Genomic DNA, 18079 nt, shown 5'->3' with positions numbered 1-18079 from the left:
CTCTCCTGCAGAAACACATCTTACAATGTGCTCTATAAAAATATCTTTAAAAGTCCACACATAATAAAAATCTCATTACACACGATCTGTTGAGAGGCAAATGGAAAAAAATCATTTTGATCATAATAACTCTGTCAGAAAAGGGGAAGAGAAGAGAGAGAAAGGAAGGTGGGGGGGAGGCATGTGGAGAAGGGGATAGACAGAGAGAAAGAGAGAGAGAGAAAGGGAGGGGAGAGAGGGAGAGACAGAGAGAGAAAGATTGAATAAAATGACCACTGCTCATTAAAATATTTTCATGAAGGAAGTGAAGAAATCAACTCCTGATTTAAAAAACTCAAGCCATCAACATGAAATCCCTCGATGACTGAAAGCCTTTTGGAGCACTCCTTTCCTATTTTTGCTGATGGAGGTCTGTTGGAAACATAATAACAGAAAACCAAGAGGAGCCACTGAAATGTTTTGCCACCAAAGAAGGCAGTGTGGGAAGCTTAATTAATCCTAAACTGAAATGGGCCCTGATGTGCATATCTTTGGTCTCTTAGCATCAGGGTATGAGCTAGCTGAGGAGGCACTGTCAGCAACGTTGAGGCTGCTCTCCATGAAAAGGTGAAGCCCGTGCAGATCCTCCAAAAGGAGATAGTCCAAGTACCAGTTCCATTTCTTTTTCTGCAGGCAGAGAAAAAGCAAAGTAACAGAGTACCCTGTTCTTTCAAAAATGTCTGTAAATTATTTTTCACTTTTATATCATCAAATACTGGCATTTTAAAATAATCTCAACCTAACACCAATTAAGTTGAATATGTTCATTTGGTAAACTGCAGAGAAAATTAAATTTGTACATGTAGCTTCAAATTAGAACCATGGAGAGTGGCATACTTCTCCCTCCAAACACAAACTAAATTTATTGTGGCATTTTTTAAGTGGTCCTACTTTTTGCTGTCTATTCACCTTCTTCTTGTTTCCTTTGGTGATTTTTTTTAAAACCTTTCCCTTCTGTCTTAGAATCAATACTGTGTATTGGTTCTAAGGCAGCAGAGTGGTAAGGGCTAGGCAATGGGGATGAAGTGACTTGCCCAGGGTCACACAGCTAGGAAGTGTCTGAGGCCAGATTTGAACCCAGGACCTCTCGTCTCTAGGCCTGGCTCTCAATCCACTGAGCCACCCAGCTGCCCCTTCTTCAGTGAAGATTCAGTGGCCCTTTTCGTGTTCCCTTTCTGCCCACTCCACTTTTTTGCCTCACCTCCCACCTCAACATAAAGAAAAACAAAACCCTTGTAACAAATTTGCAGAGTCAAGCACACCAAATCCCTTTAGTGGCCATATCCAAAACTGTCTCATACTCCACCTTGAGTCTTTCACTCACTGTCAGGGGGTGAGGAGCCTGCTTCATCGCTGGTCCTTTGGAATAATGGTTGGTTATTACACTGAATAGAGTTCTCAAGCCTTTCTTAGTTATTTTTATTTACAATGTTGTGAGTCTGTAAAGATTATTCATCATTTGGGGCTCATTTAATGCTAAGTATTTGAGCAGTTCTTAAGACACGTATGCACGTTAAAAATCAAACCGCTGTAAGACTGGATTCACAAGAACAAAGTTGTTAAGATAAACTAACCCAGAAAGTGCTTGCAAAGCCAACTGATACTCGTTATTCCAACAGTATTCATGAAGTGCCCAGTCAAACCCAACACCATGAGATGCAAGTTAGACATTTTCCCCAACCTCTAGGACCTTAAGGGCTAGAAAATACTTTGTACATTCCCAGGGGATGACTACAAAGCACTAAGACTTGTGCAGTTTCTATAATCACATCTTACACCAACGCCTGCAAAGGGAAAATTGAAAGATGCTAACAGCAAAATCAAGCTAGTGGATATTTGCAATATTTGTGTGTGTAAATGTCGCACCCCAAAATGTGTGCACTGGCCCCCAAAAGCAGGCTTTTCAAAGATCTCTGAAATGGATCCGTTCAGTGGGTACTCTTCCTTTGAGTGGACAGATGCTGAAGCATGTCTATTGATTTGGGAAAGAACCATACAGTGTCAGTCATGAGGAGTGTGTGTGTGTGTGTGTGTGTGTGTGTGTGTGTTGCTTAACTGAATAACTCTTTTTTTATTACAAGAAAATCTTCTCTTGGATAAAGAGAGGGGAAGAAGTAGGGTATGAGAAGTGAGGGGGAGACATACTGGGAGAATAAAATTAGGAAGTGAAAGAAAAATTAAACAAAACAAGAAAGCATTTTAAAAAGACCTCTGAGAAAGGTGATGCAATCGTTTAGAATATAGAATTTCTTTGAATATTTACCTGAATGGTACCCAAAGCAAGCTCCTTTTCTCCTGGCCATCCCTTGAGGAGGAGAAAATAGTATTAGCTAAATTACAGGAAAATTAATTGAGGCTTCTTAAATTTTGAGTTACTTAAAAACCACTGAAGATCTCAGAGAATAGCTAATGAAAAAGGCAAAGGTGGGGTATTACTATCTGAAAGTAGCATCTCTTTTCAGATTCTGATTCTTTGACTCAGGTGCTTGTGGTTTCCTTTATTACAAAGGAGAATTCAATGTGGTGTCAAAATTAGTAATATAAATAGGAAAGGGATCAATCTAGCATAAAAAAAAAAAAAAAAGAAAGAAAATGGAGGTTTCCTAAGCTATTGCTTGTTTTACTGTTGTTCAGTTATGTCTGATTCTTTGTGACCCCATATGAGATCTTCTTGGCAAAAATACTAGAGAAGTTAGCCATTTCCTTCTCCAGCTCATTTTACAGGTGAAGAAATGGCAGCAAACCAGGTTGAGGTCAGATTTGAACTCAGGTCTTGGTGACTCCAGACCTGACACTCTATCCACTGCATCACCTCGCTTCCCTTCTTTGTTTTAGCTTCTGGGAAACCTTTTACTCTTTCTTGGGGTTCCTCTTGGACATTAACTTCAGCTTTCCTAACTTCCCATCTTTAAGTCTTTGAAGACAAACTAAACGGAAGAGAGATGACAGGAAAAAAAGCAAATGCTACCACTTTTAAAGGTAATGTTGGGATTCAGGAATCATTCAACCAGACTGACTGGATCCTGTGCAAATTTCTATTATCCAACTGAGCCCTCAATGCAGCAAGGCAGTCCGTTTACTCCTCCCTCCTGAATTGATTTTCTTTAGAACTCCCTAGAGCAACTTTTTCAAACCCTTTCTTTCCTCAAGCCTTCTTACACCACCCCTTACTGCTCCCGTTGACTTATTCTATACTAAAAAGAGCCCATTCACTATGAATGGCCACTTTTCTAAATCTCAACATCCTTTCCCCCCTTAACATCATCACCATTTTCTCTTCTTTTAGTCTGATGAAAAGGCAGCACTTGTTGCCAACGCCAACCCTCTGGCCTATCTATACATTTGAACCCGGTTACTTCTTGTAACTCGGTTGAACTCGGTTACGAATCCCCTCTCTTTGATTTTGTCTCTTTCCTATCTATTCTGTCATGATTTCTAGTCTTGCATCCCCAGATGATTCTTGAATATTTCGAATGGGATGTTATCCCAAATTTATCATGTTCAGAATAGAACTCCTTAGATTTTTACCAAAATTTGTTCCATTTCTGAAGTTCCTTGTTTTCTGTTAGAGGACATCGATATCCTTCTAGTTACTCAGGTGCACAACTTCAGCCATCCATGACTCTTCACTCTCTCTCACCCCACATAGCTAATCACATGCCAAGGCTGGTCCATTCTAGTACTACAAAATCTCCCACATTGGTGTCCCGTCTACTCGCAGCCACCATTCTAATTCAGGCCCTTCACATCTCTCACCCAGGGTTGATTACAACAGCCCCCTCACTGGCCTTCCTGCTAGTCTCTCCTTTTCAATCCATTCTCTACATGGCTGTTAGAGATGTTTTCCTTATGTAAAGATCTAACCAAGTCAGTTGGCTAGACTCAAACTTCAGTAGCTCCCTATTACCTCCACAGATACAAACTCTGGTTTGACAAGTCCTTTCCCCTTTACAAAATCATTAGGCATCACTCCCCATTATGCAGCTGACAGTCCAGCCAAAATAGGCTGCTTTGCTGTGCCCTCACATAGAATACTCCATCTCTTATCATGTTGCCTTTGCACTGACTATTTCCCCCATGCCTGGAAAGTACTCCATCCTCATGTTCTTCTCTTAGAATCTCTTGCTTCCTTTAGAGGTCAGCTTAGGCACCACCTACCAAATACTTGCTCCCTAAAGCATGGCACATAGTAGGAGCTTACTAAATGCTTGCCAATAACTGAATTGGGGGCCTGGAGCAGCAAGATATCCAGAAACTTAGGTCCCTCCAGGCTTTGAACAATTCCCACCATTTGCTGATGAGGTAACTCATTTTTTGAAGCCTTGAAAATTTAGCTAGGCTTTTAAGTTGCTGCTCTACTAAGTCCTGTTCTGAGAAGCTAGTTAGCCTGGTACATCTCCAGGGATTATTCAGTGCTGATTAAAAAGGACCGAAACGAAATCATCAGGAGCCCCTATTAATAAAGCCACATACCTTTTACGCTGCCCCTAGAATTAAGGTATACAATAGTTAAGTTCTTGGTGATTGAAGTTCAAAGGCAGCCCTCTTAGAAGACTTATTAGCCTTCAGGCCTAACATTTTCTTAGCCCACATGGAACCACCTGTTACCAACTGCAAAAAGTAGGTTTCTCATTTGTTAAAGAACACTGCCATCTAGAGCTAGAAAAAGAACCAGTCTCTGGCGAAATATTTTAATCACCCAGCACTATTTCCTTAAGCAACTGCAGAGAGAATGGACTCATAAGAGGAGACTAGCAGGGAGGCCAATTAGAAGACTCTTGTAATAGTTGTCCCTGGTGTGAAATGGAAAGGGCCTGAATTATAGTGGTGGCTGTGTGGGTAGAGAGAAAGAGATAGATGTGAAAGATTTTATGGTGCTAATGGACTGGACTTGGCAACTGACTGCCTATGTGGAGTTAGTTAGGGAGAGTGAGGGATGGTCCTAAAGCAAAAAATCTGTTGGTCTGCACTCAAAGTGGTACTATTTTTTTTATTAATATAGTTTATTTTGAGAGAACTTTCCTAAACATTTAAACAATGCTTTTGCCTCTCCTCAATTGCTGTTACAGAAAACCCCGTGGAATGATTGGGCCTGGGACATACCTATTTCTTCCCACTTTTGTCATTTCTCAAATGGTGACAGAAAGTAAAGGCTGGCTTCTTTCAGCTTTGCTATTACAGTACCGACACTGACTTATACATGCCCTCAGACTTGCTGCTTTTTACTGTGGTCTTTACTTTGTGGTGACTCTTTTTAGTAGCTGTGTGCATCATTCTTTGTTTTGCATTTCTTTACTCTGTATCATGCAATCCAAGTTTTCCTTTATTTCTCTGAATGTTTCACAATTGTCAGGCCTTGTGATGCAATAGCATCTCACTGCATTCCTTTCCAGTGGGTTTGGCTATCCTGAAGTTACCTGGTACTGGCCATTTACCACCAGTGTTTTGCAAATAGCAATCAAAGTCCTGCTTATTTAGACAGTGTCAGTTATCTATGGTCAACCCAAAGAGCTAGAGGTTCACCCATGAAGCACCAGAAGTCCATCCACAGCAGCAGGCGCCCCTGGCAGTGGTTTTTTCTGCTTCCACTTTCATTTTTGGTGGAAGGGATGGAAGGTGGGGGGAGGCAGAGTGTGCTTGGATCTATGGTCATGGGGGTTAGCAGGTGTCAGCTTATATCCATAGTCTCAGCTATCTGTGGTAGATCTTGGGACATATCCCCCACAGATGGGGGGGCCCTACTATACTTTGGGAAATAAAAGCAAAGCAGAAGAAAGAGCATTCGTTTCACCCCTCTGTGTCTCAGTTTGCTTGTGGGAGTTGGTCTAGATGACCTCTAGGGGGCCTTGTGGCTTGAGATCTAGGAGTCTGTGATTTGTTTTGAAGACTATAACCTAAAAACATTACCGTAAGCAAAAGCACAAACATTATCAGACAAGCTAGCTGGGCTAGGGGAGTTTTGAGGAGAATGAGATAACTGGGAATGAGTAAGGAAAGCTGCATGGAGAAAGACTTGAAAAGGAGATTGTAGGGGGATTTGAAGGTGAGATACTGCCCTGCAGCCAATTCAAAGTCCCACTAGTACAGGTTCAGCACAATACTTGAAAGGAACACGTTTCTCAGAGTATCCTGTCCTCTGAACCAAGACTCTCAAGAGACCATTTGGCCCACTGTTTTGACAGCCATAAATTATGAGATAACTAATTTTAAAAAGCCATAAAAATGAGGTAATGAGAAAGCACGAAAACGTTTTCAAGACAGCACACAGTAAGTAATACAGGAATCCTTATGTGCTCTTACCTGAAGCAGAAAGTAGATGGAATAGACCAGTAAGGCTGGATGATTAGTTAGATTGAAACTCTTCTTATAATCCTTTATTTTCGTTTTTTCCATAATCTCAGGATCTATGTAGAGAAAGTGGCCTTTTTCAAAGGATGTGGATGTCCACAGGCAGTCCACCAAAGCAGTCACATAGTCATTAAACTTTCGGTAGGTCTTGTTGAACTTCTGCCTTTCCTAAGTGGGGCAGGGAAAAAAATTTCGTCACCTGGAATGTGATAAGCTTTCATCTCCCTTCCAACCACACTTCTGTTACCCCGCCCAACTTGGACACCCAATGAGGTCGTGCTCAGTACAAGAGATTTGAAAGCACCAAGTCTACCCTCAGTACCTCGCGTATCACATCATTTTCCTTGGCAGCAGTCAAGTTGACACGATATCTAACAGGGAACAACACAAAATGTTAAGTGGTAACAGGAATGAATATTAGCAACAGTATACAGGCAACTGTTTGGTTAACATTTTTACCTTCCGGCTGTAAGACTGCTATACTCTTCTGGAGGAATAAATGCTAATAAAAGTTCAAAGGCATTTTGGTGACTAGTACAGAGCCATTCTCCTTCTTCTTTGGTATGAGGGGAAAAGCATGGCCTAAGGGGACAAATACTGCCATCGGACTGGGAGAGGGAACACTGGGTCTAGTCCCATATAGCTTGAATGGGCAGAGCCACAAGAGCTCACAGTTTCGAGTATAGTTATCTCAAGATGATTTTTTTAAAAGGAAAATTTAGGTTTAAATAAAGGACTGGGAAGCCATTATAAATAATGTGAGCCTACCCCTTCACCAGATATCACAAAATATGTACAACAGTACTTTTTGAGGTAACAAAGAACTAGAAACAAAGTAGATGCCTATTGATGGGGAATGGCTAAGCCAAACGTGACATGTGAACATTACATGTGGTCATGGAAGACTAGGTATACCACCAAAGAAATGAAAATTAAAAAAAAAAAAAAAAAAAAAAAAAAAGAATTCAGAGAAGCATAAGGGTATACCCTGAGGCTTTGATGCAGAGCAGAGTAGGTCAGAACCAGGAGAACAATATACATACACCATGAAATAATGTAAATGGGAATAAAGCAAGCAAACACTACAATTGTAATTGTCTCCAAATGCACCTCTATCCCTTTGGGGCTGAAGTGGGAAGCTGTGAGTTGGAATGTGATGGCTTTTCTAAACTGCATTTTCTCCCTTTCCTTTTTGATTACTTGAGACAAGGGATGGCTCACTAGGTGGGACAAAAAGAAGTTTCCATTCAGAAATGAAGGTGCTGTCAAAACAAAAGATATAATAAAAATAAGATTTTAAAAAGAATGACATGCATTAGTACAGCTCAACAAAAAAAGCCCACAACTTGAAGAGTTTTATTCAGAGTGCAATTATGGATCACAAAGCCAGTATTGATGCTATCATATGCCACTGGCAGCAAAATACTGGATAAATAGCCCAGAAAACACTGGGTTTTTCCTATTATTACAAAGACCCTGGGGCAGAAGGCAACAAAAATTGTGAATGGATTACTAACATTAAGATGGAATTGTCCTTAGAATTTGGAAGAGGATGCATACCTGTACATAATATAACAGAGATGGTTGAGGGTGACGGAGTCTAAGGTGAGTAGTGCTGGATAGAAGACCCCACGTGGAAATATCACCACTAATGGAAGGTTATAATTCAGATATATGTCAGAGACCTTTAGGGAACAAGGATATCATCAGACATTACTCTCTAGTTCTCAATCAAGAATAAGAAAAACCGTATTTCTGTAAAATAAACAGTATTTACTCATTGCTTATTATAATATTAAAAGCCATTACTCCATTAGTTCAAAAGTCAACCATGTTCATAGGACAAGTAGGAAACTATAAACCTGCTCTCTCACCTAGTGATCTAACTTTCTACCTGATTAGTCAAAAGCTAGGCTAAGGAATCATCCCCAGAAGGCTATGTAACAAATTACATGAGAGGCGAGGGAGGTCACACCTAATAACCCACTCTAGCACACGTTAATATCTAGCTAATCTGACGCATTTAAAAAGCAAATATGAGACCAGCCAAAAATTACTTCTGATAAAAAGAGGGGATCCAGAAAAGCCTGGAAATATTCAGTATTTCCTAAGGGAAGACAAACTTTGTAATGACAGCAAGGTGGAGAGAGATCCCAATGGGCCAGAGGGGTCTAAGGTAAAAACAGTTAAGACATGGAGAAATTAGAATCTGGGGACAGGAGACAGGGATCATTATCAAGAAAATCATAGATCTAACTAGGGCCAATTCTGTAGCAAGAAAAGATATCCACTTCCCTTTTTATTTCTATGGTATTACATAATTCTTCAGAAGTATCTAGTATCAAAAACTTCAACTGGTTTAAATTATATCCATATGAACCACTACCACCTGGAAGGACTGATTGCAGAGAAACATTTAAACAATAGATCATGAAAACGCATAGGTATTGTAAGAATTGATCATACAAAATGGGATGCTTACTGTCTCAAAGAAATCCAAAATAAAGTGAAACATGAAACTATTGTTTTCTTCCAAGCGCAGAGCATTTGTGGACAGCCATCCCACGAAGGAGACCAGCTCATTCACGGAGTCCACTACTTTCAGGGTAATGTCCCTAGAACCAGAAAGCACTTGATTCACACACGAGCATTACCCAAACACTTTAACTACCAGGCTATTCTGTATAGAATGGGGCAAAAGTTGCTATGTACATGTTTACAAACCTTTCCTGTTGGTACTCCAGAGCTTGAAAGGCCTACGTCGAGCTAATATGAGAGGTCACTCCATGAAAGCCCTGACCATCAGTTGCTAGGCCACACAGCTCCTAGGCTGGATGGTAAAGAAAGATGGGACCAGGCTCCAGATAGACTGGAACTCCTACCACCTTAGGCCAGCGATTGGGTTGAATCCTCCAATCTATGTAGCCCTGAGCGCATAGTTGGTACTTGGTAAGTGCTAAGCACTCATTAATAGCATTCATCGGTAATGTAGACTACACAAGTGATAAAGTCTATGCGAAATACAGGAGAAGAAAACTTAAGTATGTGGTACGATGGCACTACAATGTGGAATAGAATCGGATATGGAAAATGATTAAAATAAACCAGGACAAATATGAATTGTTTAATCCAAAAGAGAAGTTTAAAACAATCAGCATTAACATTGATTTCTTTTCTCTACAGTGATAGGCAGCATGCTGTGCTGATAGAGAATAGGTGCCAGAGTCAGGAAGGTATGGGCTCCAGTTTCTTCCACCTTTGACTTAAGACTGTTTATATGACCCTGGACAAGTCACTTAACACTGCAGTATCCCAAATGATCCTCAAAGACTCAAAGTCGGGCAATAATCTCTGATTTGCCTTGGTAGACTTCCCAAAACCAAGGAAATCCACAGGCTCAGAAGGCTGTCACCTCACAAGATGTCAACGTTAGAACATATGGATTCAAAAGGCCAAAGTGCACCAATTTCAACAACAACAAAAGCAATATCATTTTCAGCTTGACCTCCTGAGTTACAGAAGCTGTTAAAACCTTTGCTCAAACTGAACTCTGATGGCAGGTACCTCAATGGTGATTTAGTCTGGTCTTTGGCTTCTCTCTTCCTGCCAAGGAGCAAAACTAGTATGTTCTAAATTCTTCTCAGCCCAACTTATTTTAGCTTTTATAACTCATCGTGGATATTCTTCCATTTATACTGAACTGGCTGAGATTACATTTGAAGTTGGAAAGAGTGTGATGAATGAAATCTTCATTTGGGAAGTGGACTTAATGCAGGAAGGTGAATCTATGCAAACTGGCAAAGTAACCAACGTGTCCGTGCTGGTGCCAAAGTAGTGCCAAAATGAGTTACAGATATATGGCTTTGCAAGAAGTCAGATAATAGTATGAGGATCTATCCAGCAGCCTGTGGGACCCAAGGTTCCATCAATCCTCTTCTGTAGGTTCTGGCCTAGAGTCATCTATCTGACAGAAGAGAAACCTCAAAAAAAAAATCCTAATTCCAAGCCCACATTGCCCTTATTCCCTAAGTGGCAAGGAATACTTAATTGATCTGACGAAAACAATGACTTGCATGTAACAGACTCTGCAGGGAATAGGATACTCAAAGGATGTTAGAAGACTTTGTGTTTTCCTCAGCCTAGGGAACTCCCTGTGTGGAAATTTCCTCTACCAATCCAGATCCCAGCTGTCTATGAATTAGTAGGTTAAGTCCCCAAGAGTTGCCCAGAGCACACAGAGATCAAGTCATTTACCCAGGGTTATCTATAGCTACCTAGTAAATATCAGAGGCATATACATGAACCCAGGTCTCCCTGATTCCAAGCTCAGCAATCTATCTACTATACCAAGTTATCTCCCTCTCATCTGTACAATGGAGAGGAAATGAGTATTTATAAAACTGGCAGCATATAGGGGTCAAGAATTAATAATAAATACTGGAAAAGTAGCTCAGATTTTGTAATTAGTGATTTAGAGTTTTAGGAAAAACTTTTTTCATGCTTAAAAAGTATAAACAGTGATATTTTTTTTTCTGAAAGAAAATATGAAAAATCAACCCTCCATTTCTTGAGCTCCTCAGATCCAAAGCAAAAGGAAGATCACAGATACAGATAAATTTTTGATGACTTTTTTTTATGGAAACGTAAGCATTTAAACATCGTTCCTTTATAAAAGGTAGCATGCCTATTAACTCTTCATGTCCCTATCTAAAGTAGAGAAGAGGAGCAACGTGGAATATAATAATGGCTAAAAGAATTTTAAAATCAATTGCCCAAAGCTAGACAAGCATAGACTACTCACCAACTACTTATGATGAAGAATGACTTCTGAATCTGGTTTGTGTTAAGTCTGAACTAAGAATATGGCTCAAAAGGCAAAATGACTCAAGTAAAAGCTTTTGGGATTGAAACATAAAATCTTGAAAATTGGGCTTTTCCTATTACCTGGAGAATGAAGCATATCACAGGCAGTATTTTTTATTCCAAGGGAGGATGCTACCAAAATAGCTTAAAGCAGTGATGGCGAACCTTTTAGAGAGCATGTGCTTTGGCTCCATCCCCCTTTTCCCCAAACAGGGGAGGGAGAAAGAAGCACTTCCGTTGGGCAGGAGGGTGATATGATAAAAAGTCCTCAGGCATGGTAGATAGGGGGAAAGAAGCAGCTCCACCCACCCAAGTCCCTCTGCCTTTCTAGTAAGGAACTCTAGCAAGGGACAGTGCTCAGGTGCGCACAGAGTGTGCTCTGCATGCTCTCTTTGGCAAACGTGCCATAGGTTCGCCACCACAGACTTAGAGGGCCTTCTCCAGCTATATTCAGAATTATCTTTATTCAAACTGGGATAACCTGACTGCATGAAAAGCTGCTGTGAGCCAGTTTGATTCCGGGCTTTTAACTTGCTTTCTACATAACTTAAAATTATTTGACTTCAAAAATGTGAAAATTGTTGTCATATATAACTAGGAAAATAAAATAAAAAATTTAAAAAAGACTCCAAGGAGGTATTGTTCCTTTATGTAATAAGAACAAAAACAACTAAACTTATGCTAGAGGAGTTTAGGGACAGACAGTAAACTACTGAGACAATATTTTATTTGCACCATGTCACTAAGTAAGTGGAAGCTTCAGGCTTCAGCCCTGGTCTGGATAGGCACCCCTCCCTCCCTCCCTCAGTTCCCAGCATCCCTTCTGGTGGGTGGGGAAAGAACTTACGAAGAAGTGCTCATCATGGTCTTCACGTTGACCTTCATAGCATACCCCAAAAGCCAGTTCTGTAGCAGTTGTTTCAGACTAAAAAGAACGCTACACTAAAGGAGGCAAAAAAAAAAAAACCCAATAAACTATTATACACACAACTCTTCCCTGCTCTGCTATCTCAGCTCAGCAGGTCAAGCACAGGCATTGCAGGACTTGAACACATAAGGAAACCTTTCTCCCAAGGCAAGAATTCTTTCTAAAACACCACCTTGAAAAGATGCTTGTTGAATAAACGAATGACCATCAGTTGCTGCTCAAATACTTCTTATAAGGGGAGGAAGCTGACAACTTCTAAAGGGAAGCCTGTTCACTTAAGAGCTCTGGTTGTTAGAAATCTATCTCCTTATAACCCTGGCCCACTGGTTCTAGTTCTCCCTTTTACAGATTAATAATTAATAATCAAATAATAATCTTACAAAGAATGATAACGAATAATTTTCCTTTTGCTGGTACATCAAATAACTGAAGACATTTGAAGCTCATGCTGCTCTAGCCTTTTCTCCACTCCCACTGAAATGATGGGCAACATCTTCCCAGGGATCACTTATTTTCTCATCACTTGTCCCACGAGGTTTGTTTGGTCTCTCCAACTTGAACAAACTGTTTCTCCACTCCTTGAAAGCAATCTGATGCTTGTGTATTCATCTACAGTACCTGGAATAGTGCTGGCTTACTCAGGGCCACATGGATAACTCTTTAGAGTTTACAAGGTGCTGTCCCTATAACTACCCCATGAAATAAGAGTCTATAAGTGATTTCATGTCAATATTAACAGAGACTGCAATCATTTGATAACTTAGGATATAGTCTACTGGGGCTAAACAGTTCATAATTCTGTAGCCAGCCTAGTAAGAAGCCCTTTTGCACAGAGCTGGGCTGACCACTGAGACACAGATGTTTAATACATTATTGGGCCCCTATTCCAGGTTTGTCAGTTTGGGGACCCCTGCCAGAGCTTACACAACATCAGAGAACACAGGATCACCTCCATGCTATAAAAAGGCATTGGAGGATTCCAGTGGAAATGTGAAAATTGTCTTCTCCATTTGAATAATAAGGAAACCAAGGTTCAGAGTAAAGTGATTTCCCAGGAGTCACCCAGCTGGGTGTCAGAGATGGCACTCAAACTCTGGTCCTCTGACACCAAATTCACTGTTCTTTGGCCTATACTACCTTTCTGTGAACTCACAAAGCCTCCAGGGAGCCTGAATTTCAGGGTTGGATTTCCTCATTATAATCAAAATCATAGCAATAAGAGAAAAATGCATATTTAGAAATTTCTAGATTGTTAAGTAATCACTTCACAATTGAGTTCATGCAATTTTCTCACCTAGAAATAAACCTTAGGGTTGAAGTGAAACTTGGCAACTCTTGGCTACAATTACATCCATACTGCTCCTTTCTACTCAGCTATTTTGTAAGTAGCCAGGCCTTCATTTCTACTTACAAAGGGTCTTTGGGAGAGGCAGCTGGCATAGTGCAACAGTGGGCTCTGAATCGGTAAATCCTTGGGTGAAAGCCTGCCTCTCCTACTTACAAGCTGTGTGACCAGGAAGAAATCATTTAATCTCTCTGATCCTCTGCCAGCTCCCTAGAACCTACCTGTTAAGACAGAGTGAGGTTGTGAGCTGTTTTGGGGGAGGGAATTCCCATAGCATCAAGAGTGACAACAACATATCCCACTAGTGATCTTCTTGAATTCAATATACATATACCATGTAGGAGCTTCATTCCTAAGAACTATAACTACTTTGTATATTTCTTGTTACCAATATCTTACATCTTCATCTGAAAACTTAAACTGTATTTATCATAGGGATGGACCCTCCCTCTTGAATGCCGTTATTACCAACACTCTTTAACGGCTAGAGGACATTCCCACATTATACATAATTCCACAAACAACTTCCAATCCATATATAAATTTCCACATAATAATTCCCTTAAAGCAGCTCACAACCTCACTCTGTCTTAACAGGTAGGTTCTAGGGAGCTGGCAGAGGATCAGAGAGATTAAATGATTTCTTCCTGGTCACACAGCTTGTAAGTAGGAGAGGCAGGCTTTCACCCAAGGATTTACCGATTCAGAGCCCACTGTTGCACTATGCCAGCTGCCTCTCCCAAAGACCCTTTGTAAGTAGAAATGAAGGCCTGGCTACTTACAAAATAGCTGAGTAGAAAGGAGCAGTATGGATGTAATTGTAGCCAAGAGTTGCCAAGTTTCACTTCAACCCTAAGGTTTATTTTCTAGGTGAGAAAATTGCATGGACTCAATTGTAAAGTGATTACTTAGCAATCTAGAAATTTTTAAATATGCATTTTTCTCTTATTGCTATGATTTTGATTATAATGAGGAAATCCAACCCTGAAATTCAGGCTCCCTGGAGGCTTTGTGAGTTCACAGAAAGGTAGTATAGGCCAAAGAACAGTGAATTTGGTGTCAGAGGACCAGAGTTTGAGTGCCATCTCTGACACCCAGCTGGGTGACTCCTGGGAAATCACTTTACTCTGAACCTTGGTTTCCTTATTATTCAAATGGAGAAGACAATTTTCACATTTCCACTGGAATCCTCCAATGCCTTTTTATAGCATGGAGGTGATCCTGTGTTCTCTGATGTTGTGTAAGCTCTGGCAAGGACCTTCCTGATAAAAATTTAAGAATAGCTAGCATTTGGACAAATGCCACATTAAGCATCTACATGCCCAGCATGGTATTAGGCAGGACAGGGGACACAGAGATGGCACAAGTCCCTCTCAGGCACAATCAGATTGAAACTGTTTAGGAAAAAAAATGCCAGATATTGTTCAGTGATCTGCCTAGAAAAGGAAAAGCCAATGGGTTGTCCAATGAAGGTTGGCAATAGAGACTGTGTGTGGGGGGGGGGCATTGGGGGGAATACATTTTTTTTACAAGAAAAAGCCCAGGGTGACACAGAGACTAGAGAGAAAACAATGAAGAAAACATTCCTCATTTATTTTCTGTTCTTTAGCTCTGGTATGCTCAATGACAAAGGTTCTTATTTAAGATTCTATTCTTTATTAGGTAGGCTGATTTGATTATTGGTCTTCCTTCAAGTGCTATATCCCCCTCATTCTCTGTATTGAATCTCTGTTCACCATGAGATTCTGGATTAACCAAAGAAGGTATCCTTTCTCTTTGTGGGACCCCAGTGCTTGGCATAGGGCCTAGCACAGAGGAGTACAAGCACTGATTGCTCATTGCTATGAAATTTTATGTGATACTCCTCCCTCTCCCCCATGCAAGAGAAGCTAACCGTGGACCTTCATATCACAGCTCGAAATCTGTCTAAGCCTGGGACACAAAGACTGCCAAAAATCCAAGTATGGTGTGCACTGTACCTCAGAAGTGTTTTCTGAAATTTGGTATGTGAATGTTTTCCAAAGGGTTATTATTGATTGTCACTGCTATAGGGAAACTGAGCCAATTGGAGAAAACATAAAGGGAATCAGAAAAAGAATAAAGAAGAGGCCATGCAATTTAGACCAGAATTATAGAAAAATAAATTCAGATAGCAAATGAATAAATAAAGAAATGTGATAAAGGCCATTGATAAGGCAATGAAAATGACAGAGGCAGCTAGGTGGCTCAGTGGATAGAGAGCCAGGTGTGGAGACAGGAAGTTCTGGGTTCAAATCTAGATTCCGACACTTCCTAGCTATGTGACCTTGGGCAAGCTTAACTTAACTCCAATTGCCTGACCCTTATAGCTCTTCTGTTTTGGAATCCATACTTTGAAGATAAGGGTTTTCAAAACAACACAGAAAAGAAAAAGAAAATGATAGGCATATGAGTAAAGCTCAAATCCCACTTGATATGGCAGGTACAAACAGAATCTCATTTAGTGTCTGATACTAAGGCAGCACTTGTATTTTCTCCTCAGGGTCTCCAATAGAAAGTGACTTAAAATACAAAGAATGAGTTGCTAAGGACACACACATATATATATACTCAATGCTTTGGAAATAGGCATTATCTAAACTGCAAGGTAGCATGAGCTTGGAAACCAGGCCACTGGCAACAACCCAACATAGATAATTAGTTCATTATTTTACCTTATGAAAAATGGAGGATGTAAAGAACAGTGGTGCCAGGGAGTCACGGAGAAGCGTCCTGATTTCTAAAGAAAAAGCATTCAGAGGGTTAGTCATCATTTTGGAAATATCAGTGAGAATATCCTCAAAGAGGTTCCCTAGTTTCTTGTTACATACCAGAGAAATTTCCCAAAGGAAGCCAGCTGAGAAGCTGCAGGTATTCTGACCGGCAAGAGGTGCCATCCCATAAAGGGAGGCTCCTATACAGGAACATCTCACTGGAAGGAAAACCCTCCTGAAACACAATCGAAAGTCAGAAAGTCTTTGGCCAGAAATGTGAATCAAATACCAAGCATCCAAGGACACCTGGAAAGAGTAAAGAGCAAAGCAGGATCAATACAGTCAGAAGTGCATACCCTGAAAGGGACAACTGTTTTACAAGAAGACCAAGTTGAAGGTGGTGGAATTTCAGCTGGGTTTGGACAGGGCTAAGAAATGAACACACTGGAGTTATTAAAGTGACATTTCCAGAGTCACAAGATCACTATATATTATAAGCAGCTCTTCAAGGACAGCTTTTTGTCTCCCAGAGGACAATGCCGCTTGGCATCCAGTTCAGGTACAATTACAACAAATTTTATATATATATATAGGTGAGTAGATAGCTCCTTTTCTTATTAAAAATTAGATAGTGCCTTAAAAAAGAATGTGCTAGAGCTATAAAGGATTCCTCTACTGACTAAACTATTGTGGTTTAGGTGCACATAGAAATTTCAGTGTTCAATCCCATAGCACTCACCTAATACTCACTCACACACACTCTCTCTCTCTCTCTCTCTCTCTCTCTCCTCATTGTCCAGAATAAAATAGTAACAAATTACATATGAATAATATTACTGGTTGTCACAAGAACCTAATCAACACTTCGAAAAGTTGTAAAACTCTAGAAAAAAAGTCAGTTCTTACCTGTAAGAAACACTGGGCCTTGCCGACAACATCCAGAAAGCTCTTGAACTCTTCTTCAGTTGTGTAATCACTGACTTTGTACNTATATATATATGTGAGTAGATAGCTCCTTTTCTTATTAAAAATTAGATAGTGCCTTAAAAAAGAATGTGCTAGAGCTATAAAGGATTCCTCTACTGACTAAACTATTGTGGTTTAGGTGCACATAGAAATTTCAGTGTTCAATCCCATAGCACTCACCTAATACTCACTCACACACACTCTCTCTCTCTCTCTCTCTCTCTCTCTCCTCATTGTCCAGAATAAAATAGTAACAAATTACATATGAATAATATTACTGGTTGTCACAAGAACCTAATCAACACTTCGAAAAGTTGTAAAACTCTAGAAAAAAAGTCAGTTCTTACCTGTAAGAAACACTGGGCCTTGCCGACAACATCCAGAAAGCTCTTGAACTCTTCTTCAGTTGTGTAATCACTGACTTTGTACCATGTACATCCTAGAGTAGCAGATCCCAAATGAAAGCATCCAGTTACTGAAGGAAAGCTCCACCCCCAAAGGGAAGCCCAAGTCCCCTCTCCTCCAACTGAAAATAGACCACATCCAAGATGCTAACCACAGGTGAGCTCAGCTGGCACCAGGCCTAGGGCTTCTCTTTAGAGTGAATACTATGGTGGATGGTCAGCCCAGAATCTTGCCAGAAAGCAGGGCCCATCTAGCTCCTTCTCTTCCAGGGCTTTAGATCTTTTTCTTTCTTACCTTCTTTTAACACTTGACTCATCCAGTAATAAAGCCTCAGCCAGACAGTCTCATCTCGGACACAGTTCAGATAGTGCAATAAAGGAGAGTTCTTGAGCACCGAGCATATCTGGGATGGAAGCTGTGAGCAAAATCCAGTGTACAGGGAGGGGTCCCAAA

General features: G+C 40.5%; 1 protein-coding gene across 1 annotated transcript in view; it reads right to left on the bottom strand.

The window, feature by feature from the left end:
- Positions 1–498: 498 nt before the first annotated feature.
- Positions 499–18079, bottom strand: part of CENPI (centromere protein I) — a 59555-nt gene continuing 41974 nt past the window's right edge. The window contains exons 13-23 of the mRNA XM_044682834.1: positions 17921–18041; positions 17569–17660; positions 16373–16490; positions 16217–16281; positions 12098–12192; positions 8870–9002; positions 7948–8072; positions 6710–6758; positions 6340–6555; positions 2303–2344; positions 499–666 (exon numbers count right to left, since the gene is read on the bottom strand). Of these exons, the coding sequence (XP_044538769.1) occupies positions 499–666; positions 2303–2344; positions 6340–6555; positions 6710–6758; positions 7948–8072; positions 8870–9002; positions 12098–12192; positions 16217–16281; positions 16373–16490; positions 17569–17660; positions 17921–18041 (1224 nt within the window). The remainder of the gene's footprint in view (positions 667–2302; positions 2345–6339; positions 6556–6709; positions 6759–7947; positions 8073–8869; positions 9003–12097; positions 12193–16216; positions 16282–16372; positions 16491–17568; positions 17661–17920; positions 18042–18079) is intronic.

The sequence above is a fragment of the Gracilinanus agilis genome, chromosome X (genome assembly GCF_016433145.1).
Source record: "Gracilinanus agilis isolate LMUSP501 chromosome X, AgileGrace, whole genome shotgun sequence".
Lineage (NCBI taxonomy): Eukaryota > Metazoa > Chordata > Mammalia > Didelphimorphia > Didelphidae > Gracilinanus > Gracilinanus agilis.
This window is presented reverse-complemented; position numbering and strand designations above follow the sequence as displayed.